This window comes from Xiphophorus hellerii, chromosome 9, assembly GCF_003331165.1.
Source record: "Xiphophorus hellerii strain 12219 chromosome 9, Xiphophorus_hellerii-4.1, whole genome shotgun sequence".
NCBI classification, from domain to species: domain Eukaryota; kingdom Metazoa; phylum Chordata; class Actinopteri; order Cyprinodontiformes; family Poeciliidae; genus Xiphophorus; species Xiphophorus hellerii.
Window position 1 is genome coordinate 1 of NC_045680.1, and position 24,548 is coordinate 24,548.

The following is a 24,548-nucleotide window of genomic DNA, read 5'->3' on the forward strand; positions in this document are numbered from 1 at the left end:
CCGCATTTCAAATCGACGGCCAGATTTTTCACAGCGAAGTTGAACTCATCGAGCGGCGTCTGGACGTGGGAGACGGGCAGGCCCAGGTAGGCCAGGTGGCGGGGCAGGATGCCCTCTCCGCTCAGGAAGTCTCTGGAAAAGGCCAGCAGCAGGTCCTTACTCGCCTACCAGACAAAACACAAACGGAGTGAAGATTTAAATCAGAGAATCCTGTGAACTAGCGAGAGAAACCCCATTAAAGAGAGAACATGGACAGAAACGTTAGGAAATTCAGTGTAAAAGGGGATGGAAATGTGTGGGGCTGAGCAATACACAGATTTTATCAATTAAAAACTGAATTTTATGGTCTTGGAGATTTAATTTTTGGGAAAATGAGGCAGCCATCTTGTTTTACAGCTATGTAGTGATTTCCATGTTGACTCAAAATGAATGAAATAAAAGCGAATTTTTCAGGTGGAGATATTCTGTGATTTCTATTGTTTTTTAGGAACAATTATGGGAAAAAAAATAAACTTAAACTGGAAATTAAAATTTTAATTTGGCATTTACAATAAATAAGCCATAATCGCTCAATCCTACCACATCTGTAGTTTTTGCAATATGTATTGACTAATTAACTCAATATGGGCATCTGCATAAATACTGCAACTTCATTATTTTAGTAAAGGATTGAAAGGACAGATTTTGCTTTTAAACCACTTAAGATTTGATGCAATAGTAGAAATACAAAAGATGCAAATAAATGAATTCCTTTTTTAACAATCATTTATTAATATAATGCACTTAAAAACCTGCAAGTCTTAAAACTGCAAGTCTTTTAAGTGAATGTAAACCAGGTGATAAGCTTTGGCTAAAACATTTTCAGACAATTTGTTTCATTTTCTTTTACTTTAAATGCAAAAGATAGATATATCGATAGATGATAAAGAGAAAAAGTGTGTACTCCAGATAACTTTAATTTATCTGACACAGACAATTCACATTAACTGACATTTCTGTAAATGTGCCATAATTAGCCAAAATTTTATTTTTCATCTGTTGTCCTTGGACTATGCCAATTTTCTCCTGCTGAAAAACAAATAATTTTAAAATGACTTAAACAAATCGTGTCAAATACTAAAAAACTTAAAAACATAAATCAATTACTAAATTAGTTGATTATTACCATAAATCATTCATCACAACTAATCAGTTACAATTGTTTTTTTTATTTTTTTGCAGTAAATATTGATATTTCTGAAATAAACTTCTCCTGATAGAATAGTTTCCTTGTTTTTTCACAGTGTTTCCAGAATATTTCCATATTTTCACAATGTGACCTTCAGGTTTCATGCAGCAGAGAGACGCGACCTTGACTCACTTTGAACTCTGCGTCGATGCAGAACAGACACGGGTCGTGTTCGATCAGACGGGATTCTTTGGCTTTGTCCAGGAAGTAGACGAGCAGCAGAAGCTTCTTCAGCGTGAAGCGGGACAGCGCCTCCTCATGGCCTGGAGCAGAAATGAAGTCGTCATGGCAACCATAAAGGGTTAATAAGGCAGCAAGAAATAATCAAGAGAAAACATCTGAACATGTATGGAATAAAGTCTCTGCCATGAAATAAAAATAAAAGCCCAACAGGAAGTCATAATTATGAGCTTTAAAGTTATAATAAATCATTTTTTAAAATCAAAAACACTGAGGTCAAATAACCAGATGCTTCTAGATGTTCAACATCATGACTCATTACATTTTTACCTTACTTTCTGATAATTGACTTTAAAATAAAAAATTATGACTTCCTGTTGGGCTTTTTTTTTTTTTTCTTTCATGGTACTTTCATACAATATTCAAACAAAAAAAACTTTATAAAATCTTAATGCGTCCGCTCTCCAACAGACCGTCAACCAATTTGATTCGGGTGAATGGATCGCCTCTAAGACCTAAAGTTCATCAGAGCGCCTCTCCGTTTTTACCGTCTTTGTAGAGGTTAGGCACCCGGGCGTGTCTGAAGGCTGCAGCGATGTCCGGGTTCCAGAGGAGGCGCTGCAGGACGAACATGGCCAGACCCAAAACGTCGCTGTTGCTCTCCAGGGAGATCAGCTCCCCGAAAATAGTCTGAGGACGAACAACGTTAGCTTAAAAAAAAACGCCTCAAAAACGTTGGCATGATAAATATATATGTAAAATAACACTGGATGATACAAACAAAAAGCTACAACAAATGGAAAATTAGTCCAGAATTCTGTGGACATAAAGTCAAAATTTGTGGGAAAAAAAAAACAGAAGTCCATTTTTTTTTCTAAACATTGGCCCCAATCTTCTTCCATAGATATCTGAGGTATTGGGGGCTCCACATTAAAAATCTGCTCGGGGCCCCAAAGAACTTGGTGCCGGCCCTGTTTTAGTTAATGTTTAGGTGCAAAACAAAAAAAACAGTCAAAGTATGAAAAAACTAAAACTACAACTATAAATCATAAAACCTCAACTGAAACTAAGGAATACTTAGCCAATAGTAACTAATAAAACTAGAACCCACTAAAAACTAATTAAGGCTGAATTTGACAAAAAGTCACAATGAAATAAACTGTAAAGAAAAATTTTGAATACTGTACAGCACCTTGGTGCATTTAATATCTACTTTTAAATGCTTTAAAAATCCCAAAAACTACTGAAGCAAGTTACCTCCAGGCCGATCCGTAACCAGAGCGGATTGTATGACAGCAGCCAGTTCAGGACTTTCTTACGTTCGCCTGATCAAAAACAACAAAAAAACATCTCAGACTTAAAGCTGGACAACAATAATATGTTTACTGCGATAAACACGTAATCAATATAGATAGATTATATATAGAATATTAACTGAACTTCAATCTAGACCCGCAAGGCATTCTGGGGGATGTAGGCAGAGGAAAGGTTTTAGCCGCTCAACCTCTCACAGCGAGCTAAGCTAGGTTGGTGGCATTAACTCACTAACTCATTCTTTGGTTGCCTAGCAACAACCTGCTGGTAAGAAGCAGTTTCAAGTTCCCCCCAAACTTGGGTTGCCTAGCAACAACATGTTCAGTAGTAGTTTAAAGTTTCTCCTCCGTGTCTCATAGCAGTGTGGAGTGAAAAGTGGATAAAACTGGCGTCGTTCCACCAGTTTGGCTGCATTTCAGATATTTAAAAACTAATCAATAATTATCGCAATACGTTTTTCAGTCGTACTTCAGACCGAATGAACATTTTAAAATGGCAATCATGGCGTCATACCAACGTCCTTCCAGAGGTGGCGGTCTTTGCGGACCAGCAGCCGCCGGGCCTCCACCTCCAGCTCCAGCCTCTGGATGGCCTTGACCACGGCCTCCGAGGTGAACAGCTGGCAGGCGGCGCGGCGCAGGCGGTTCAGCTTCCGTTTGGCCGTGTAGGTGCTGAAGGACATCTCCTCCTTGGTGGGCGCTTTGGGAACGCTGAGGTCATCCCCGACGCCCAGCGCAAGCGAGACGGCGCTCACTGACAATAAAAACTATTTTATTATTCATCTGTAACCTAAAACATAGCTCGTCTATAGCCACGTGTTACAGCGCCGTGCTACCTTTAGCCACTTCGGTGTTGACCTTGAAGTCGTCAGGGGTCAAGACGTGGTTGAGCCACCAGGAGAATCCTCTCTCCTGCTTCTCGATCCAGCGCTCATCGTAGAACATGTTCTTGGCTGCGAACGGCATCGGGTGTCTCGGCAAAGCTAAGAACGACACAGAAAACTAAATAAAATCTCCAAGATGAGGAGAAAAAAAACTAAATTATATGTCTGACGCAAATTAGAGCCACTAAAAAGAAAATTACATTTTTCTTCAATATTTTGACTAATCCGCAATGAAAAGCAGAAAAAAACAATAGAGTCCAGTACATTTTTCAAAAAGTAACTTCTCCTGCATAACACGCATCTCTGTCTCTGAAGCTTCAGAAAACAAATTGAGATCAGAATCTGATTTATGAAAATAAAGTCAGAATTCTTAGAGAGGAAAGATTCTGAGAAAAAAGATACAATTAAAATATTACAGTCAAAATTCAGAGGGAAAACCAACTTTTAAAGTTCAGAGCAATAACAATTGAATTCTATGTGAAAAAAGGCTAAATTTTGAGAAATAAAATCATCAAAATTTTATGAAAAAAATTCTAAAAAGAAAAGAAAGTCAAAATTTTGGGGTGGAAGTAAATCAAAATTTTGTGAAAAAGTGTGAAAAGAGGTCAACATTCTTCGACATAATTCTGGGAATTAATCTTGTGATAAAAAATAATTATTAATTGCTTTTTTTTTTAAAACTGTGGCCCTAATCCTCTTCCGTACATACCCGTCTGTTTTGGCTTGATGAACATTAGCTTCGACTGAGCTACAGCAACCACTTTTGAGATCTTCACAGCCTGACAAGCGGACGCCTTCGGAGCCAAAGCACCTAAAGAAGAAGACGACCAGGGAAATACCTCAGGAAACTGCAAAACAGAAAACAGATCCAAATGCCCCCAGACGACATGAAGATGTGCAGATTTATACTTTTGGTTGGGACTTTGGCGCTCGAACGTTTAGCCTTGGAAGCAGCTGCAGACTTTGCCGTCCTCACAGACTGGGTCAGGTCTAGGCAGGAAACAAAGATGGATTAATTACTCATCTTTATTAAAACTGTCACACAATTACTGTTGGGTAACTCAGAATGAAGTCATAATATTAGGATATTGAAGTACTAATTTTCAGAACTCCAGCACAAAAAAACAACAAAACAAAAAAATCCACGCTTATTTCTTATTAAAATGACTTTTGATATTCTTCTAGTAAAATTGTGCCTGTATTCTGCAAATATTGTGACTAAATTCTTGCAGCCTGGCTGTGATACTCTGTCATACAACAAGCAGAAGGGATGACTGAAATAAAAGACACTTTTTAAAACTGATTTGACATTTGTAATTTCTTTTTTAGAAAAGTGGAAAAAAAAAGATTAAAGAGGCAGCATTGTGTGTTTTCCAGGCACATTGTGCCATTTTATTGCACAATCCACTATGATACCTTTAATTATAAAAATGCTACATATATCAAATGGCTTGAAAGAAATTTTACTTCCTGATTTAAAGTCTGTCTCTTTAAGAAGCTCCGCCTCCAGAAAGTCTTTCCAACATGGCTCCTCTATTAATCCTTTAACGTTTTTACTAGCGTTGCTCTGAGCAGTAGCTCCTATAACGAGCTCAGCTGATTCAGTTCCACCAGATGTTTGCTAATTGCTGCTGGCTAGTCTGAAGGAGCTGAGTGGAGGAGGAGCAGCGCCTCGAAGGCGGAGCTAGGTCCACCCAGGCGTTTTGCACAGCTTGCCATGGATATTAAGATTTCTCAAACATGCATGAAAGAGTCAAAGCAAAACTGAGAATAACATAACTAGGCCTGTTGCAATAAGAAATAAATCAATTAATGACATGATACATTGAAATGAGCTCAATAATTTTCATATGCATAATTTAGCGTTTTTCTCTTTTCTAAAAACTAAATGCTTTGGTTTCAACCAGCCCTTTTTTGAAGGACAATTTTGTTTACAGAAAATGTATAATTCATTTTATTTGTGGTTTTGTTTACTATGGATATTTAAAGTGTCTTCCAGATGTTAAATGTTCATTAGAATTTTAAGTCTATTGATCTTTGTGAAAATGTTCTTACATTATTTTTCCATTATTTTTACTTTAAATGGTCTCAAAACAACAACATTACCGTTGTTCTGGGACAATTTATCATCCAGCTAAATCTGTTATTGTAACAGGCCTAATTCTAACATATAAAGCTCAAAAATTGACTTTGCATAATACTCACTTGTGACTTTCTCCCGCTGACTTGTGTTCCTGCTCTGGACCATCGCTGGCGGCTCAATTTTCCCGACCACAACCCGACTCCTCTTCACCCGCTCCAGCATTCCCGAGTCCCCGCTCTTGGTGGAATCGGCTCTCAAGAACTCCTCACTCTTCCTCTTCTTGCTTTCCGCTGTCAACTGGACAGGGAACAAGTCTTCCTGAGAAGAACCAGCTGGGGACAAGTTGGAGGAGCTGGCAGCAGGAGGAGCGTGAAGCGGCGAAGAGGTGACAGAGAACCGAGACATCGCCGGGTCTGGAGGGGAAGAACTTTGATTGGGGCTGGAGGAGGTGAAATCCAGGAATTCATGTCCAGCATCACACTGTTCAGCTCCCGTCTCAGCATCTATGATGGGAAGGCTCGGAGTTCCCGGACCGGAGTCGCTCTGGCTGCCACCGTCGGAGAGTTCAAGCGTTTTCTCCAGTAGCCGTCGGCGTGACTTCCTGATTTTCCTCCCTCCAGGACTGCCGGCCTCCACAGACGCTTTGCCTTTGGTCACAGTGGCAGATGTGAAAGAAAACTTTACCTTTTCCTTTTCTACAACCTTCTCCACCTTTGAAACAATCTTTTTGCTGACGAAAAACGTGAGTCTCGGCTCGTGAGGCTGCGCGTTTTCGCTCTTCGACTCCAGAGAATCTGAAAACTCGCAGCTAGAACTTGTATTTCTTGGACTGGTGTCAAGATGTCCGAGGTCCGAGTCTATCAGAACCAGAGCGTCCTTCAAAGAAGGAAGAGAGGATCCGGTTGAGTCGCCGTCAGGGGCAGGAAGCGGGCTGCCGGACTCAATACGAGGCATCAGTTTCTTGAACATCTCTGGCGTACCGATTGGAGACAGAGTCCTGTCAAACAATTTAGTCAGTTCGTTGTTTTTAGGATTTTCTGTGATGCCATCAGGGCCAGCGTGGACGACCTTTGTAGTCGGGACAAGTAGAACGACAGGCGAGTTCTTCCTTTCTGGAGAAACGTTTCCCTGTTCCGACAAGACAACGGACCGTCGACCCGAATTCGACGCGTTCTTGTCCACTAGTTCCAAGCAGCGATCTTGAAGCAGGTTTTCCTTCATGACGCCGTTGCCCTTGTTGAGCGAAGCAAGCGGGCTGCGCACCTTTTCCCGCTTATACTGCGACTGCCGCGACACCTGGAAGGTTTTGTTTCCTGCCATCTTCCGTGGACACGCCGTTCTTGTTGATGGCGTTTGTGTTTTTTCCATCCCTCTCTTGTGTTTGATCGAATCCCATAAGCTCTTCTGCAAGAACAAAAACAATTAGTTAAGTTACACTATCATCTAACATTGAAGAAAAGCTCCAGACAGTTCTACGTTTATTCTTCTGCATCTTAGCTTACCTCATTTTTGCTAATTCAACAATAAGGAAAATGAATATGCTGCAAGTTCGCCTATACAGTACATGTGCTTGTCTTCTAATAATGAGGCTTTGTTTGCTAGGTAAAGGGCTGTATCTGCAAATTGTGACGCCATAATCATGACATTTTAGACAAGGCTGCTTTACCACACACAAAAAAATTAAAGTATTAGCCATCTGCCCGACTTTTTAAACCAAGAGTCCATTAATTTGTGTCCAGCAACATGTTCTGCCTATCAAATGCAAAAAAAAATTTTTGGTGGATTTGGTACCAAAACTGGATCGAGCCCAGGTGCCCCACGTACTTCTGAATCTGGCCCTGTTCACACACAATCTTTGTTTTTCACAGACTTTGTATTTTCCTTTCAGATTAAACTGTTTGTTGTGACATACAACTCTTTACACATCACAAAAAAATATGTTTAAAACAATATTTTAAAAAGTAAAATACCTCCTCACTTGAATATACTTACACAAAACAATTGCTTACGACTTAGAGGCCTGGACTCTGTTTAAGTTTTAAATTTTACACAATCGCTAATGTTTGTCTGTGACGTATGTAATGTGAGTTCAATGCTATGAATCTTACCCTAAGTGCCAAGTGGAGCAAAATAGCTGTTAATCTTAATATTTGGAAGTGTGGCCAACACAAACAGAAGGCTTCTCACTTCCTCCGCTGCCATTGCTTAAGCTACAAACATAGTACAGAAAATCGACGTCATCGTTCGCTAATCGACGTCATCGTTCGCTAATTGGCCAAGTAGAAATTCTACCTGAGGGAATCCCAGTAAATGGGAGAAAGCCCCGAATGTGTCAGAAGCGAGATTTTACACAGGAAGGCAATAGCCAGGCTACTTACAGACAAAATTCAGTGTAAAAATGTTTGAGAGTCGGAGCTATACAAAGAAAAAAAACTGAACTGGATAGAAAATATCAGATTACAAGTTCAGATTTGTTTAAAAGCAGCTTCAGAAACAATGGTAGTGGTTAAAGCAACAGTTTTTTAGTTTTGCATTTAAGATGAGACGTAACCTTAAATCACCTTGGTGTTTATTTCTACAGTTGTGAAATTACAGGCTGATACCAGTGTTTTTCAGTCTCTGGCTTAAATAAATGGGTGATGAACAGGCTAATGCTATCATTTGAAGCAGGAGCAGAGATGCATCTAACATCTGCAGGGCAGTTTCAGTGTGCAGCTACCTTTTTCTTTTTTGTCGGTTCTGCTCTCCCCAGCAGAACAGCTTGATGTTTAAGAACTCCATTCGCATTGAACGAGATCACCTCTCTGATGCCACCTTCTTCTGTTGGGGTCCAGCTTATTCTCAAGGTGAATGAGCTCAGAGGCTGCAAACCCAAACACGGAGAGAAAGTAGGAACAGTTGATCCATTGCAAATCCACAATAAAAGTAATGGTGTTTCTGATAAAAATGTAGGTTCAAAAGTACATGTTCCAAGCTAGTGGCTTGAATATTGATAAAGTAAAACAGTTACCTGGATCGTAAACGTGTTCTGGTCCACAGAAAAACCTTTATTTGACGGAATCTTTTCGATTGTAACCTCCGCTTCTACATCCTCAATCGGGTTCTCAATTTGCAAAACAGCGGATTTCGAGGTCCCCAACTTTACAGTACCGAAAGACACAAAAGGTGGCTTTGAAAACTGAATGAGACTCAAAACTGGAACGTCGTTCTCCTTATTAGCATCAACTTTCTTCCCCGGACTGATATACAGCAGTCCCCGTTGTGCTGAAGTTACCGCTTCAGCCATTTTTTTAAGACAATAAAAACGCGATTCGAAACAAACTACATGTTACGGAATTGTAATCAACGTTTTGTGCAAAGCAAATCCAGTTAGTACGTGATCGGGTCTGAGACATGCCAGCTAACAAACGTTAAAACACAGCATTATTTCAAATTCTGCCTAAAGGAAAATCAGCCAATGGCAAGCGAGCTGCTTTTGAGCCATGCCCAATGAGGAGAGATAATACAAGGACGCACTGTTGAGAACCAATCAGTGTCCGAATACATGTTTAAACAATCACAGTCCACGCCTACATTCAGAGATTAACAGTAAAAGAAGAGGGGCCACTTGTATTATTTTTTCAACTCAACGCAAACGAGTTATTTAATGTTTGTTTTAAATACATATTTTCCAAGACAAAAGCAGTTGTAAGAATTAGTACATGTATTTAAATGCATGCATTTTTTCTGACGAGGACAGTGATTTTATAACAAAAAAATATCTATTTTACTTTCTAACCCCAAATTTTAAAATACGTGACACACGCTATTTTTCACAATCTTTGTCCTAATTCGAAACCTGTCATTGCACAAGCCAATGTAATCGTTTAAAACCAAATTAAATCTTACTTTCGTTGAATATAGGGAAGTATTTCTCGTTGGACCACTGCATACCCATCTGGCTACATAGCTCGCCGTGATCGTATAGTGGTTAGTACTCTGCGTTGTGGCCGCAGCAACCCCGGTTCGAATCCGGGTCACGGCAAGAAATGCTGGTTGTTTTTTGTGTTGTTTAAACAGGTTTTTATATACAAAATAAATATGGAGGTAACTAAAATACTAGAAAATAAAATTCAACTCATTACATTTAATTACTGTCAAACTGCTTGACCATTTGCTACTGAGGGTTAGGTGCACACACACTAAATGAATATATTATTATGAAGGAGTGGAACTATTGCAAAAGATATTGACTTAAACTTGTCAATATTTTGTGACACCACTATAATGAAAATATGAAAAGTGACATACGATTGTAATGAACCCTCTTATATTCTAAAAACCATAAATAAAATTAATTGCAACTAAATGCTTTCAAAGGTGAACCCATGAATAAATATCACTGTATATGATATTTACTCATCTCATTTTACTGGAGATTTGCTGGAGAACTCCAGCAAGCAAACAACACAATGAAGACCAAAGAAAAGAAAAGCCGGTGGTCAGTAATTTAAAATCAGAATGTTTGATTGAATTGAAATTTTTTTTTTTTTGGAAAGATTTTTTTATGTTAATTGGTGATATATAAAACTACATAAAGCTTAGAACATGTGGTCCACATATGAAATAGTAACACTAACAAAACAAATATATATATCAAGAAAAATAACACAGCAGTCAGAAGGGATGATTTATATTACCTAGTATTTGTTATTTGGTTGGTAATTGGAGCTGGTATGACTGCTGTTTGCTAGATAATATAATAATGAATATAATATATAATCAACATGATATAACTTACCACCAAATGTTATAATTTTAAAGTGCAACATATTAAAAACAGTCTTTAAACAGGTTTTTATATACAAGATAAATATGGAGGTAACTAAAGTACTAGAAAATAAAATCCAACTCATTACATTTAATTACTGTCAATTGTTATTGTTACAATGAAAAGCAGGCATAATTGTCTATTAATCACCTGTTTTGTGAAACTTATGCTGATTGGAAGAAGTTTTTGTGGATTATTTTTATGGATTTTCTCCTTTTTTTCAATTTTCCAGCTTCCGGAAGCGAATGCGTGTCACGTGATTTGAGCGCTGTCCAATCAGCTGCCAGAAGCGGACGGCTCGTAATTTTGAACAGACGGGGAGCAGCCAGCGATGAGTGCTGCAGCTAGTTAGCTGGTAGCAAAACATCGACAGATATTTCTCCAAATAATGGACTTTACGCTGTTTCTCTACTCTGGATAAGGTGGAAACAAATCCGTGTTGCTATTATTAAACATGGACTCTCATATTATCACTCCTGGACCCTATCGAGCCACAAAATTGGTGAGTTTTTGTTGTTTATAGAGCAGAATGAGACCTCGCTAACTATTTTACTAACGGAAAGGTTTGGGGTGTTTTTGTTTCAAATATGCAGTAACAGTTGCGTACACCTCTTTGATAAACTAATTTTAATAAGAATTGAAACTAAAAAGACGTTTGTTTCTTTTACTTTTTCTCAAAAACATTCCTTTCACCCTGACTTTAAAAGCAGCTCTTCTCAGCAGCTGTTCAGGAGTAAAATCAAATACTTTAGCAGTTAGCTTACTAAATGCTTATCATGGTTGGTTAACTTTGTACATTTTAATTTACTTAAGTTTCAAACTTTCTTGATTAAAACATGTAAGAATATTTTATAATACAATGTTTAAATGCATTTAAAGAAAAAAACCGGTTTTCTTTATTGTTTCAAAGTGGGAACATTCAGGTATGTTGGCAGCAAAGTAACAGGCAAATTGAAGTATGAAAATACACACAAAGTAAAAAAAAATCTGTACATTAAGCGCAAATTTAGCGTAGGAAAAATAATACTGTGCAACTATATTGAATTTTAATTGATTTGATTAGGACAGTGCACATTAATCAACATTACCTACAATTCATGGCGATGTAAATATGCAGGAATTACACAATAGCTAAATTTTATTCTGTGTCCTAAGACAAGAAAGCAGGAAAAACATCGTACTTTACGGTTCACAGGACAGTACTCATAGTTCTATTAAAGAAATAAAAATTAAAAAAACAAAAAAAACAAGAAATAACCAACAAACAGAAACAGTTAAAAAAATGTTCGCACTTCTCAGGTGCACAGTGTTTATTCAACATTTTTGCTTGTGCCTGTAGATCAAAATAACTGAGCTTTTAAAGCTCGTCTTAAAACCCATCTATTTTATTTGGCTTTCAACTCTAGCGGGATCTAGTTTTAAATTGTATGTTTTTGTTTTTAAACTGTAAGTTTTTATTTTATATTTTTTTTATTGTTATGTTGTGTTTTGATGTACAGCACTTTGTATCAGCTGTGGTTGTTTTAAAGTGCTTTATAAATAAAGTTGGTATGGTATGGTAATACTTAATGTGTTTGACTATTTTTACTTAAGTTGGAATAATTGTTGCTATTCTGGTTTCTGTCTTTCTAAAGATCGGTAATTGGCGATCGGCCAGAAAACTGCAATCGGTGCATCAATACTTACCTGTCTGTGTTTTTCTTTCAGTGGAATGAGGTGACACGTTTGTTTCGGGCCGGCATGCCCGTCAGGAAGCACCGGCAGAACTTCAGGCACCACTCTTCCTGCTTCACGGCCGCCGCCGCCGTGGACTGGCTGCACCAGCTGCTCCAGAGCAACAGCAACTTCGGCCCCGACGTCACCAGGCAGCAAACCCTTCAGCTGCTCAAGAAGTTCCTGAAGAACCATGTGATCGAAGACGTGAAGGGCCGCTGGGGAACGGAGGACCTGGAGGACAATCACATTCTCTTCAGGTGACTTTATTGTCATATTTTAAAAACATACATGACCTAAACTGGGATTTAATCAAAGTTAAGTTGTTCATGTGTGTTTTTCTTTTTTTTTTCAGATTCCCGTCTTCTTCTCCTCTGAAACCGATCCCGTGTCCAGCTCCGGCGGCGCCAGACTCCAGGTCCATAAAGAAGCGGCCGTCACTCCGGGACCGGGAAGGTTTCTTCAGACTGAGGAACCTCAAGAAGCAGGAGAAAGAGTCCATGGTTAGGACTAACCAGATATTTATATAACCTGAATAAAAACACACAAACATGTTTTTATTCTCACCGTCTGAAGTCAGATCATTTGGTCAGTTTCAGGGATAACATTGTTTTAAAATGAATGACTTTTTGTATTTTCAATTGGCACAATTACATGGTCAGTGGAATAAATTGCCCCAGACGTTATTGCGATAAACAATAATATTGTTGTTTTGAGATGATTTTAAAGTAACATAATGACGTAATAATGCAAGAACACATCCTCAAAGATCAATAAACTTTAAATTCTCTTGAACATTTAACACTGGAACTGGAAGACATTTTAAATATGTAAAATGAATAAACAAAACAACAAATACAATGAATTACAAAGTCTCTGTAAACAAAATTGTTCTTCAAAATAAGAAAAGCACCAGAATGGAGATTTTTGTCCTCTAGTTTTTGGTAGAAAACAGTCCGACAGCCCTAGCAGCATAACTACCGAGATATAAATACTTTATTCCAACTTGTTTTTAGGAGAACGTGGATCCTGCGCTCCAAACGCTGCAAGACGAATCAAATCCGCCGACAGAAGAGCAGCAGCACCAGAGACGAGAGCTGACGCTGGAGGATGAACAGGAAATCTGGAGAGACGTCACCCTGACGCAGTAAAAACACTGAACAACCAGACTCACAGGCGTAATGTTGCATCAGAGCACAGAAATCCAAATTATTATGAGATGGAAAAGTTTGTTGTGTTTCTCCAGCCTGCAGAGGATTCTGGGCGTCTCTTCTCTGGATGAGGTTTTGGACCAGCGGCACATAAACCCCCAGAACATCATCCACAACATGACTAATGTCAACAAACACGGAGTCGTCACGCTGGAGGACAAGAGCAGTGAGTGATGGACCGCACCCAGTTAATTATTCACAGCCCTGGTAGATCTAGATTCAAAGAAACAGAAACAATTAACTAATTATTAAAATAATCGACGAATTTAGTAATCGATTAATTGTTAACTGGAGTATACAGATTCAAATAAGACCATATGCTGAGAGAACAATACACTCAGAGCAGTAATTAAACCAAAACTATATCATAAATATAATAGTTTATTTATATCATAAATGTTGCATTTATGATTTAAAAAATGTTTTGTCTGTAAATATGTTCTACTCAGAGCTCCTCAAGAGGTAGTTTCAGTTTTACCTGGTTCAAATTCTGCTGAAAAAATAATAAAAATTCTCCTATTAAGGAAACAGAGCAGTAATGAATTCCTTGGTCAGTCTAACCTGTCGGTTTTTCCAGATGATCTTCCTCATTGGGTTTTGTCCGCCATGAAGAGCCTGGCGAACTGTAAGTACAACAGATTTCTCAGAAAACGCTTCACACTGCATCATAATGATCCCAGTTTTCATGTGGGTTTAATCAACTGTTTGCTGTAGAAGTACAGCAATGGATTGTGTGTACAGAGGTGATTTTTTTGGGGGGGGATTGCTGTCATCCAAGATTATTTCCGGAAGTGCATGACAAACGTTTTTCATCAAGAAAATGTGAAAATTACTTCAACAAATAAGATTGTATTATTTGAAATGGGAGGAAAATGTGGCCTTAATGATGCAGGAGTTTTCCATGGACCCCGGGCAACATGGCGTCCTGCTCCCAGCTGGAGGGCCAAAAGCTGCTCGCTAATGATGACTAGCATTGGTTTTAGCTGACAAGTTTCAACATAACACGTTAAATATTAAATGTATGCATTATAGAAAAAAGGAGGCAGTGCTTTGCTACTAATTGTCAACACTACAACAACTAGATGGTCAGGAACAAGTTTTAATAATAAAGAGAGAAACATGGTTAAGCTAGTTATGCTAGCTTAACTTTGACAACAGTAACATGTAGATGTGATGTGGAACTGTTTGTGTTTCGGTTCAGTTAATAAAAAAGGAGGACTCACACCAATTCTGACAATCATCAGGAAAGCAGGCGTTTACATTAATCAACCAACTGCTGTTAGCTTAGCTAATAGCAGGGGTTGCTAATCTGATGACTCATTGATAATCACAAAATAAACATCAACATTAAAAAAACATTAAACTGTAACGGACTAAATGTTCTGTTGTTTGTGTGGGGAATGTTTGAGTGGTTTTGTTGTTGTTGTTTTTTGGTGTTGGAACCTGAAACATATTGTGGCGAGGATGACAGTTGCTATGGCAACGAGTCTGCGTGTCTCGTAGCCGACACAGCAGGCGAGAAAACAGAAGAATATGAGTGGCTTTCAGTTGCTCTTCAATGGTTTTTATGCTTTATTTTCCTTTTGCAGTGGCGCATGGCCTTAAATTAATAACTACAAATCAGGTTTTATTTAGTTGAAGGAAATGTTTTCCCGCGGCTATGGCGAGCGCAAGCCTTCCCGCGTTTTGCGCATGCGCAAAATTTCCGGACGTGAACAATAACACGCAAGGGGTTCACGTTGTTGCTTTTTTCCGGGACATATCTCCAAACAAATGAGTAGTTTCTAATCTTTACAGTGCAGGTGTAACGAACCTAAACCAGCCGGTGACCATGTTCTGTTGACCCGCAGGGCCGAAGTACGACAGCGACCAGCCGTCCTACCCCGGCTTCGAAAGAGACGTCTTCAAAACGGTGTCCGATTACTTCTACAGCCTCCCTCAGCCGCTGCTCACATATGAACTGTACGAACTGTTCATCAACGTCCTGGGTAGGCAACGTTTTTCATCCTGACCCGCTCAGCTGCTGGGGAATCCGACCGACCAGTCCTGTTGATGTGACTCTAACAGTGTCTCTGACTGCTAACAGAGGTCTTGGTTGTTGTTGTTTCTGTCTGTAGCTGCGTTTCCATTTACCAGAGAATTGCGCCAGTTGAAATCACGAAAATTAAATCACTTAATATAAACACGGCCACTGATGTTTTTTGATGTAAAAAGTTGTATCGCTAGGATGCGGTATGGAAACACTGTTTTCGCATCAGACCGGTCACGGATGTCACTTCTGCCGGAAACGCCAAATAAGATGACAGGAAGAAGTATGAACATGATGATTCTTTTTTTTGTGTGTGTGGACAATCTGCAGCTCACCGCATCCACAGCTCATAAAACTTTGCTGTTATTCCAACGTGTTGAATTTATACACTGCAAAAAATATCATCTTTCCAATTATGTTTGGTCTAGTTTCTAGTGCAAATATTTTAGTTTTATCTTATTTTAAGTGTACTAACTTACAAGTGACTTTTTCAGAGCTTGTTTTAGGTCAATAATTCCTTAATATTGATTAGAAAGTACTATAGATAAATTCACTTATAACAAGATATTTTTCCCATTTACTAAGTGAAATAATCTGCCAGTAGTAGATTTTTATCAGTACGAAATAATTATTTACTTAAAATAATAAATGATTCAGTCCGCTATAATTTATTGTGCGATTAATTGATTTATTGCTTATAGCGACAGACTTGCGTATGATTTTAAGTAAGTTTCTTATTTAACAGAAACACCGTAATCACAAAATAGATTTTTTATTTTTATTTTTTTTTACAGTAATGGAATATCAACAAAGATACATTTATAATGGAAACACAGCTACTGATGTAAAAGTGTGACTTAACTGCACCCTCTCTCTTCCCCTTCACCTTCTGCTTGCGCTGTCCTCTGACCTTTGACCCCGTTCCTGTGCTGCTTGCCTCTCCGCCTGCGTCCCTGTTTGCATCTGCTTTCAGTGATGTGTGGATATGTCGCAGCGCCCCCTACGCTCCAGCGTGGGAAGCGGAAGAGTTCGGAGCTGCCGTCGGTTGCGGCGCCGCCGGCCAAGTCGTCGTTTCTCTCCACGGAGTGCCTCCTCCTGTCGCTGCTCAGGCAGGGCTCATGCGACGAGGCCGAGTCGCCCATGAGGGACGTCCTCAGCGGGACGCTCCAGTCACGCAAGGAATCGGGCGGCACGAATCTGAAAACGGTTAGACTTCGCACAAGAAGCTGCTCCCTGGAAACCATCCTGGACCGCTCTCCTCCTCCTCCACGCGGCCTGCAACCGTTTCCTTCCAGCGACGAAAATCTTGTTTTCCCACCTCAGGAAGGGCACTTGAACACGTTTACGACCAAAGCGGACAGTTTTGTTCACGAAAACGCAGCAGGAGTTGTAACCAGGAGGAAACGCTCCGCGGGTTCCAAGGTTAGACCGTTAGACGGTCAGGCGTCGGCGCGGCCTCGCAGCGCCAGCAGCTGCCTGGACATCGTCATGGAAACCAAAGAAGAAGAATATGGAGGGACGAAATGGTCCAGCTGCCTCAACATGAACCAGTATCCTCCGTCTTCCTCCCAACATCTTCTCTCTATCCCAACAAAAGCTCAAGGTAGGGGTGGGCATTCATCGCGTCGTTCGTCAACTATTGTGATAAAAACTAATCAAAATACAAATTTTTAAAATTTATTATTGTCATGATTAGGCCTGTCACAATAAATAATTTTCCAGGATGATAAATTCTCCTAAAAGTTATTGCAATAAACAATAATGTTGTTGTTTTGAGAACATGTTTAAGTAATATAACAGCATAATAATGCAAGAACACATTCTCAGAAATCAATAAATGTTAAATTCTAATAACATTTAACGCTGAAATAGAAGGACGCTTTCAATATTCAAAATAAATAATCCAAACAACAAATAAAATAAATTATAAAGTCTCTCTAAACAAAATAGTTCTTTTAAAAAAGGGACTAGTGAGACCAAAACACCAAACTGAAAACATGTATTATGCTATTTTTGTAGAATGAAAGAGAGAAACAATAAATCATGCTAACTGACATTATTGCTCTAGTTTTAATTTATTGTGCCATTAATTGGCTCATTGTTTATTTCAACAGGTCTAGTCATGATAATTCCCAGTTAATGATGTTTAAAACTTTCTGTATTAGTATTCTCATTTTTCCTCCATTGATTCTTCATTGAGAGAATTAATAAAAATCAATACATTTGAAAATGTGATTAAATGAAGTTACTGTGTGCAGATTAGTGAAACAAAATCACACGAATCAGTTACCTAAAGCAGATTTAATAAATCATTCTTACCGTTATCTCAGTAGCATCGTGATAAAAGTTAAAGTCCGTATTGCCCACCCCTAGCTCATGGCTCCACCCCCGCCTGCAGTACCTCTAACCTTTGGGCGCTGCCGGCGCCCGCCGTCCGCCGCTGCCTCAGCTCGCTGGACGTGTCCAAGCCGCCACAGCCGCATCGGTCTGCGTCGCAGCTCAATCTGCCCGTCTGCGTAGCTGCCAGAAACTTCCAGCTCCCCCAACCCAAACCTGAGCACAGTAAGACCTTCTCCCGCCTGCGTGTGTGTCGACGCCAGATCTAACACCCTCACCTCTGCTAATGTCTTCCAAGCAACTTTTTTCTTAAATGAATTCAAAAGCAGCCTGCTAACGTCTGTCTAAATGCAGTGTGGATAGTTTTGTGCTGCTTCTGTTTTATCTGCATGTTTTGAACGGCTAACGCCTCTTAACTTCTACCTAACAGTCTGGTCAACTTGATTTGTGCAGAAAATTTCAGCAGTAAGGCAGTTTGACGTGCTTTACATCCTGAAAACATGATTCAGTTACCAATTATGTCAAATTTACATCAAATATGTTGGTCAGCGTTCCAGTTATTATGGTTCAAAAGCAACACTACACTATAAAACACAAAATCTTAGCAGGTGTTTTTTGTTTAGTTTCTTGTTAAAATGTCTTAGTTTTGTCTCATTTCAAGTTTACTAACTTACCAGGTAAGTTCATTTTATTTATATAGCACATTTTCAGCAAAAAGGCCATTCAAGGTGCTTTACATAGAAGGAAACAAACTAAAGAGCAAAACATAAATAAATCTAGTAATGTTGATCCATACCAATGACTTTTCATCAATATATGAGCTTCTTTAAGGTCAACATTTTTAGAATATTAATTTAAAAAGGTTCTATTCTATTGGGAGATTATTTCCATTATAAAACCGGAAAAACTCCTTAAATATTTTTCTTATTTTGTTCCATACCTTGCCAGTTTTGCTTCTTGAATCTTACCCAGCTCACTCTGCATCATAGTTGTAGTTTATTAATATCACCCATCTATTCACTTATCTAATGTAATTACCATGAATAGATGTGATTCATAATTTAGCCCAGTTTTGCCTCCATGTCGTCTCTGATGGTGATTATTTATTTTCTTGCAGGCGTTCTCCAGCCGCAGTGCGAGCGCGTCGCCATCGAGGCGCTGCAGCTCTGCACGCTGCTCCTCCCGCCGGCGTCCCGCAGGAAGCTGCAGCTCCTCATGAGGATGGCGTCCCGCATCAGCCAGAACGTGGACATGCCGCGCCTCCATCCGGCCATCGGCACCCGGACGCTGGTGAGGAGCGAACGGACGACATGTTTCCAAACACAAAAGTTCAATTCTTTTGTTGAGATTTTATGTCACGGAGCAACAAAAAGCAGCGCATGTTTGATAACTGAATAAAGATTATGATTGTTTTTAATTATTTATTACATAAATAAATAAATAAACAATTTATTTATTTATCTAACTTTATTTTTTAAAGGTAGAAGTGGGAAAAAAGCAACAGTGTTTCACTACAGCCTCTCTGTTCCCAGAAAGTTGGAAGGAAGATGAGGGAGAAATAAAAGCAAAAAAATATTTAATTCTATAAACTTTTTAATCTTAAATTGTCATAATTTTTGTTTTTAATTATTTTTTTAATGTAATATTTGTTAAAATATTTAATTTAGATGTTACTTACATTCTGATTCGTCTTTGCTCCTCTAAAGTTAGAAATGGAAACGTGTCTGACAAAATAACATTAGGCGTGATTAATATAAAATATTACATATTTACCTGGAATCAAAAAGGGGATTGTGATGAAAAATTGTATTATTTGGTAATAATGTCATAATGTATTATCAGGTAATATTTTCCACCACAGAGCTCATGGCTGTCTAAAATCAGACATTATTACATTATTTTATGATAAATGAATGTAATAATTATGGATTAGTGACTAAAAAAATATTCTATAAGTTGATGTTTCCTTACAGATTTTCGCAAAAAGAAAAAACGTTCAGTTGGCTTTTGTGAAAAAGAATTAATGTGCAGAAAGTGGAAAAGTTTCCCGTGTTATAAGTGAAATAATCTGCCAGTGGATCTAGAAGTGGGTTGCTAGGTAACGGCCTGGGCTTGGCTGCGGTTGCTAGGTAATGGTCTGGGGTTGCTAGGTAACGGTCTGGGGTTGGCTGCGGTTGCTAGGTAACAGTCTGGGCTTGGCTGGGGTTGCTAGGTAATGGTCTGGGCTTGGCTGCGGTTGCTAGGTAACAGTCTGGGCTTGGCTGGGGTTGCTAGGTAACGGTCTGGGGTTGGCTGCGGTTGCTAGGTAACAGTCTGGGCTTGGCTGGGGTTGCTAGGTAATGGTCTGGGCTTGGCTGCGGTTGCTAGGTAACAGTCTGGGCTTGGCTGGGGTTGCTAGGTAACGGTCTGGGGTTGGCTGCGGTTGCTAGGTAACAGTCTGGGCTTGGCTGGGGTTGCTAGGTAATGGTCTGGGGTTGGCTGCGGTTGCTAGGTAACAGTCTGGGCTTGGCTGGGGTTGCTAGGTAACGACACAGAAATAAGTGCAATAATCTGCCAGTGGGACTCAAACTTCTTCATCAGAAATTATTGCCTTTAGACAAGCTTCTTTATCTTGTTGAAAAACTACTTATGAATTAATTTGGACTTATTTGAAGTGAGCTGAGAAGTTTGGTCTAGAAATTAGACCAAACTACTTGGTGAAGTTTTCCTTTGTACTTTCCAGATGGTCCACACGTTTTCAGGCTGCGTCCTGAGCAGCGCGGAGGACTGCGACCTGGACGAGCTGCTGGCGACCCGCCTCGTCTCGTTTCTGATGGACCACCAGCAGAGCGTCCTCTCCGTCCCAGAATACCTGCGGAGCGCCATCAGGGACCACATCCACTACCTGCGCGCCGTACAGGTGCGCCGTTACCATGGAGATGGAAAAACTGGAGAAATCCCCAACAATGCTTCAGTTTATATTTAGTGTTTTCAAGATTTGAAAAGTGCTTGATATTTTAACTTCACAGTTTTGTAATAAAATGCCATTTAACATTTGATTAAAAACGTAAATTTGGAAAAAGGTTTTTTACAGTTGAAGCCAAATATTTTCATCCACACAATAACACATTTTTAACGATAAATTGTCCCAGAAGTTACTGCGATAAACAATAATATTGTTGGTTAAAGACCATTTTCAAGTAATATGATGTTAATGGTAATGCAAGAGAACATTCTCAACAATCAATAAACTTTAAATTCTAGTGAACCTTTATCACTGGAACTGGAAGACATTTTAAATATCCAAAATAAATAAAACAATAGAAACGACAAATAAAATGAATTCTAAAGTCTCTGTAAACAAAATTGTCCTTCAAGAAAAGCTCTAGTTGGGACCAAAAACCAGATTAAAACTTTGGTCGTCCAGTTTTTGGTAGAAAGAAAAGCTATAAATCAAGCAAATGGAAATGATTGAGTTTGTTTTAATTTATTATGCGATTAATTGATTTGTTGCTTATTGTGACAGGACTACATACTCCTAATAAAAAGACAGACACATTTTTTTCTCACTGTCTGGAGTTAAATCAGACTCATCTTGTTTTATGTCAGGTAGAATTACCAAAATAATTTTTATTTTCTAAATTCTAGAAAACTTAACACAAACATTTTTTTTTTAGAGATTTTCTTTTAAATTTCTAGATATTTTGTATTTCAGTATGTAATTTTAGTAAGGTAATTTACTTAAATAATATCTATTATTGTTTCAAAATAATATTTATTATTCCTAATGACTCAATGTCTTATAACTCTCATATTTTATATGTTAAACAAATTTATTGAAATTGGGGGAATTTTGTGTTCATTAGTATCAGTTGTGTAAAATATTATAACATGTTTTAGTTTAAATTGTTCCTCCTGTAGAATGAAGAATACTACCACAAAAAGTTATTAATAACAGTAATAAATTATGTAACATAATAATTTATAGTTCATTTGTATTGTTTTGTTTTTTGCGTTATTTTTTGGTGCAACGTTTGGAGCTGGAAAAGTGAGATAACGTCCCTTTAAAAATGATTTAGTTTTACTGTTGAAATGTATAAACTTGAATCCTCAACATCAATCTGAGACGCAAAATAATTTTTTAACACTTAAAAAAAAATCCTGATCCACAAAAGTATATAAAAGCTTTTAAAAGCGTTTTGTTTTACAGTGCCCCCTAGAGGCAGTAGATGAAAACGTTTTAATGTATAATTTGTTTTATGACTGTTTGACCGCCCTGACACCAGGTTCCTGTCGACTCGGGTCCAAGCGACGGCGCCGACCCGGTTTGCGTTCCCATGCCGATGTACGCGTTCTGCAAACAGATAAGCGGCGCTGAGTTTGAGCAGCAGAAAGCGGAGTCGTCCCAGAAGGCCATGGAGGAGCTGCTGGAGATCCTGCTGACGGACAGGAACCTCACCGAGAAGGACCGGCGCAAGAAGCTAAAGCAGGTCAGCTAACGGAACCAGAACCAAAAACAGGTCTGGATAGAACCCAAAATGATCCCATTTTCTAGAGTTTTACCTCAAGGTTCCACTTCAATTTCCAAAGCAGCTTATGGACTGAATGTTGTGAGAAAATTTAATGTTAGAAACTCATAATCAGCCAATTAACTCAGGCTGGGTGTAGCTGTGGTTGCTAGGTAACGGAGCAGCGCTTGTTGCTTGTGAAATAAAATGCCAGCTAGAAATGTTTTCATTAATATTGAGGAATTATTGATGTACAAGCTCCTTTATCTTGTTGAAAAGTTACTTGTAAGTTAGTTTGTTTTGTACTAAAATATTTTTATTAGAAACTGGACAAAATACGGGTAAGATTTTGTTTCTGCCGTGTTTCTGGGGCTTCCTGCCGATGGCTGAGTTATGAATATCTCATGTAGCTGTTTTTTAGCGACTTATTCAAGTTTATCCATACATATTTTTTCATTTAATTGAAACGCCACAATTACCAAATTGTTTTTCCCCCCAACATTAGTGAAACATCGACTAACATTTGCTGACCTTTGTAGTGGAAACGCAGCTGTTATGGTCTGTGGTTCAGTTTCAGAGGCAGTACCCTGACATCTACAGCCGCCGCTTCCCTTCCTGCGGCGAACAGAGCAAAACCGACAGCAAGCCAAAGATCAAACCGCCGCTGCTCAACATCAAGAAGACCTTCAGCATCAGGAACTGACGCCATGACGCTCACATCACGGTCAAAACTGTTACATTATTGGTGGAAAACTCCACCGATATCCGTTTGTGTTGGTTCATTCTGTAGATGAAGAGCGTCTCATACAGGCAGCTGAACAGATTTAGAGTTCACACTTTGTTTTCTTTTCAAATACTCTGCAAACAGCATTTGCAGCAAGTTTGGGAGAAATATTAAACTTTGAGCTTAAATTTTAACTTATATAAATAATTACATTGAGAGGAGCTCCATTTGTCTAAAGTTTTAAATCTTTTAGGATATTTTTTGCTTTTATTTTAAATGTTTTTAAGGACGTTTTGTTGTAATGGAAGTTTTTGTTTTGTTTTATGGCTTTAGGTTTCCAGATTTAACTGAAATAATTCAAGTGAAGCAGGGATTTTTATTTCTATAGCGCCGTGTTGGGGATTGCAGGAAGAAGACGAAAAAAAGAGTATTTTTTTATAGAAAAAACTTGGAAATTTCTGAGTTTGAAAAATCTAAAATTTTACAGAAAAACAGAAATGTTGAGATTAATCTGTGAATTTTCTAGAAAAAAAACTTGGAAGTTTTGAGTTTCAAAATGTGAAAATGGTTAATTTTTCAACTTCCAAGTTTTCCACTTTTTTTCTAGAAAATTTCTCAATTATTCTGAAAATAATATATATATTTTTTAGAAATGTACTCATTGTTTTTGTTCCTTCTACATTAGCTCAAATACGGTGTCCTATATTTCTGCTTTATATGCAGGTTAGAAAATGTTTTTCAGTGTTTAAGAAGAAAACCTTCGTTCACCGCAATGTTAATCTTTTATGAGTCATAAAGACTCTTAGTTGAGACTTAATTCAGCATTTTTTGTTTTTATAAATTAGGCCTTTAATTTACTAAATGCAAATCAAAACTCCTAAATTGTTACTTTTCATGCTACATGCTCACAGGTACTTCATACATAGAAACTAACTTCTACTTTTAGTTTCCCCTCTTTTGTTCTAAATGTGTATTTGACTTTATGAAGTTTGTTTATACCTCAAATGAAGTTAAGTGACCACAGAAATACTTTGTGTTTTTGTCAAAAACTGAACATAGGAGTGAAAATGCAGCTATAAATGTTTACTATGCAAATGTTGGGAAATAAACCTGGTTTGTGTGACTCCTTCTCAGTTTATACTATCGGTACCTTTACAAGGTGGTGAAAGGAAAAACTCACTTTAGTTTCTTAAAATGAACTGCTTGCTTATGAAAGTTTAACAGCACATGGGCGGTTCTAGGCGGGGGACAGCGGGAGGCCAGTGCCCCTGTACCGAAGAGATATTAGATAAAATAAAAGTAAAACTAACCGATCTTTTGGACCGGCTTCAAATTTTACCTTCAGTTTTATTTTAACAATGAATTAAAATTTTATTTGTTGCACTTTTAGCTTCAGCCCTATTGTGCTAGAATCATACTCTAACTTTTATTTAAAAAAAATATATTTTTACATATTTGTTAAAACTGTCAACTTGCCCTGATAGTTTATGAGGCAGATAATCTGGGAAAAGATCAATTTCCTTCACCTGCTTTTTAGCTGCTATTGCTG

General features: G+C 38.4%; 2 protein-coding genes and 1 non-coding gene across 3 annotated transcripts; 2 read left to right on the forward strand and 1 right to left on the reverse strand.

Annotated features, from left to right (window-relative positions):
- Nucleotides 1–5: 5 nt before the first annotated feature.
- On the reverse strand, nt 6–9,156 carry LOC116725348 (abnormal spindle-like microcephaly-associated protein homolog; the record flags this gene model as incomplete). The annotated part of the gene is made up of 11 exons (XM_032571316.1): nt 8,699–9,156; nt 8,408–8,551; nt 5,811–7,092; nt 4,515–4,595; nt 4,315–4,416; nt 3,558–3,704; nt 3,236–3,475; nt 2,666–2,733; nt 1,957–2,098; nt 1,361–1,491; nt 6–164 (listed from the first exon to the last, which is right to left on the reverse strand). Coding segments are annotated over exons 1-11 (2,772 nt in total), but the record flags the coding sequence as incomplete, so codon positions are not given.
- Nucleotides 1,394–23,296, forward strand: LOC116726529 (DEP domain-containing protein 1A-like). The gene is made up of 14 exons (XM_032573308.1): nt 1,394–1,507; nt 10,731–11,000; nt 12,206–12,471; nt 12,567–12,714; nt 13,228–13,358; nt 13,458–13,588; nt 14,000–14,047; nt 15,273–15,410; nt 16,425–17,054; nt 17,825–18,013; nt 18,906–19,078; nt 20,511–20,687; nt 22,054–22,257; nt 22,847–23,296. Exons 2-14 carry the CDS (start codon nt 10,953–10,955, stop codon nt 22,976–22,978), a joined length of 2,415 nt encoding a protein of 804 aa, XP_032429199.1. The 5' UTR covers nt 1,394–1,507; nt 10,731–10,952; the 3' UTR covers nt 22,979–23,296.
- Nucleotides 9,641–9,712, forward strand: trnah-gug (transfer RNA histidin (anticodon GUG)). Its single transcript has one exon. It is a non-coding gene; the product is annotated as a tRNA-His (tRNA).
- Nucleotides 23,297–24,548: the final 1,252 nt, after the last annotated feature.

Excerpts from the sequence above, each read along its gene's own strand:
- LOC116726529 (XM_032573308.1), top strand. The coding sequence starts at position 10,953 with ATGGACTCTCATATTATCACTCCTGGACCCTATCGAGCCACAAAATTG. Across the intron at positions 11,001-12,205 it reads CCTATCGAGCCACAAAATTG|TGGAATGAGGTGACACGTTT; the intron begins GTGAGTTTTTGT and ends TTTTTCTTTCAG. Across the intron at positions 15,411-16,424 it reads ACTGTTCATCAACGTCCTGG|TGATGTGTGGATATGTCGCA; the intron begins GTAGGCAACGTT and ends ATCTGCTTTCAG.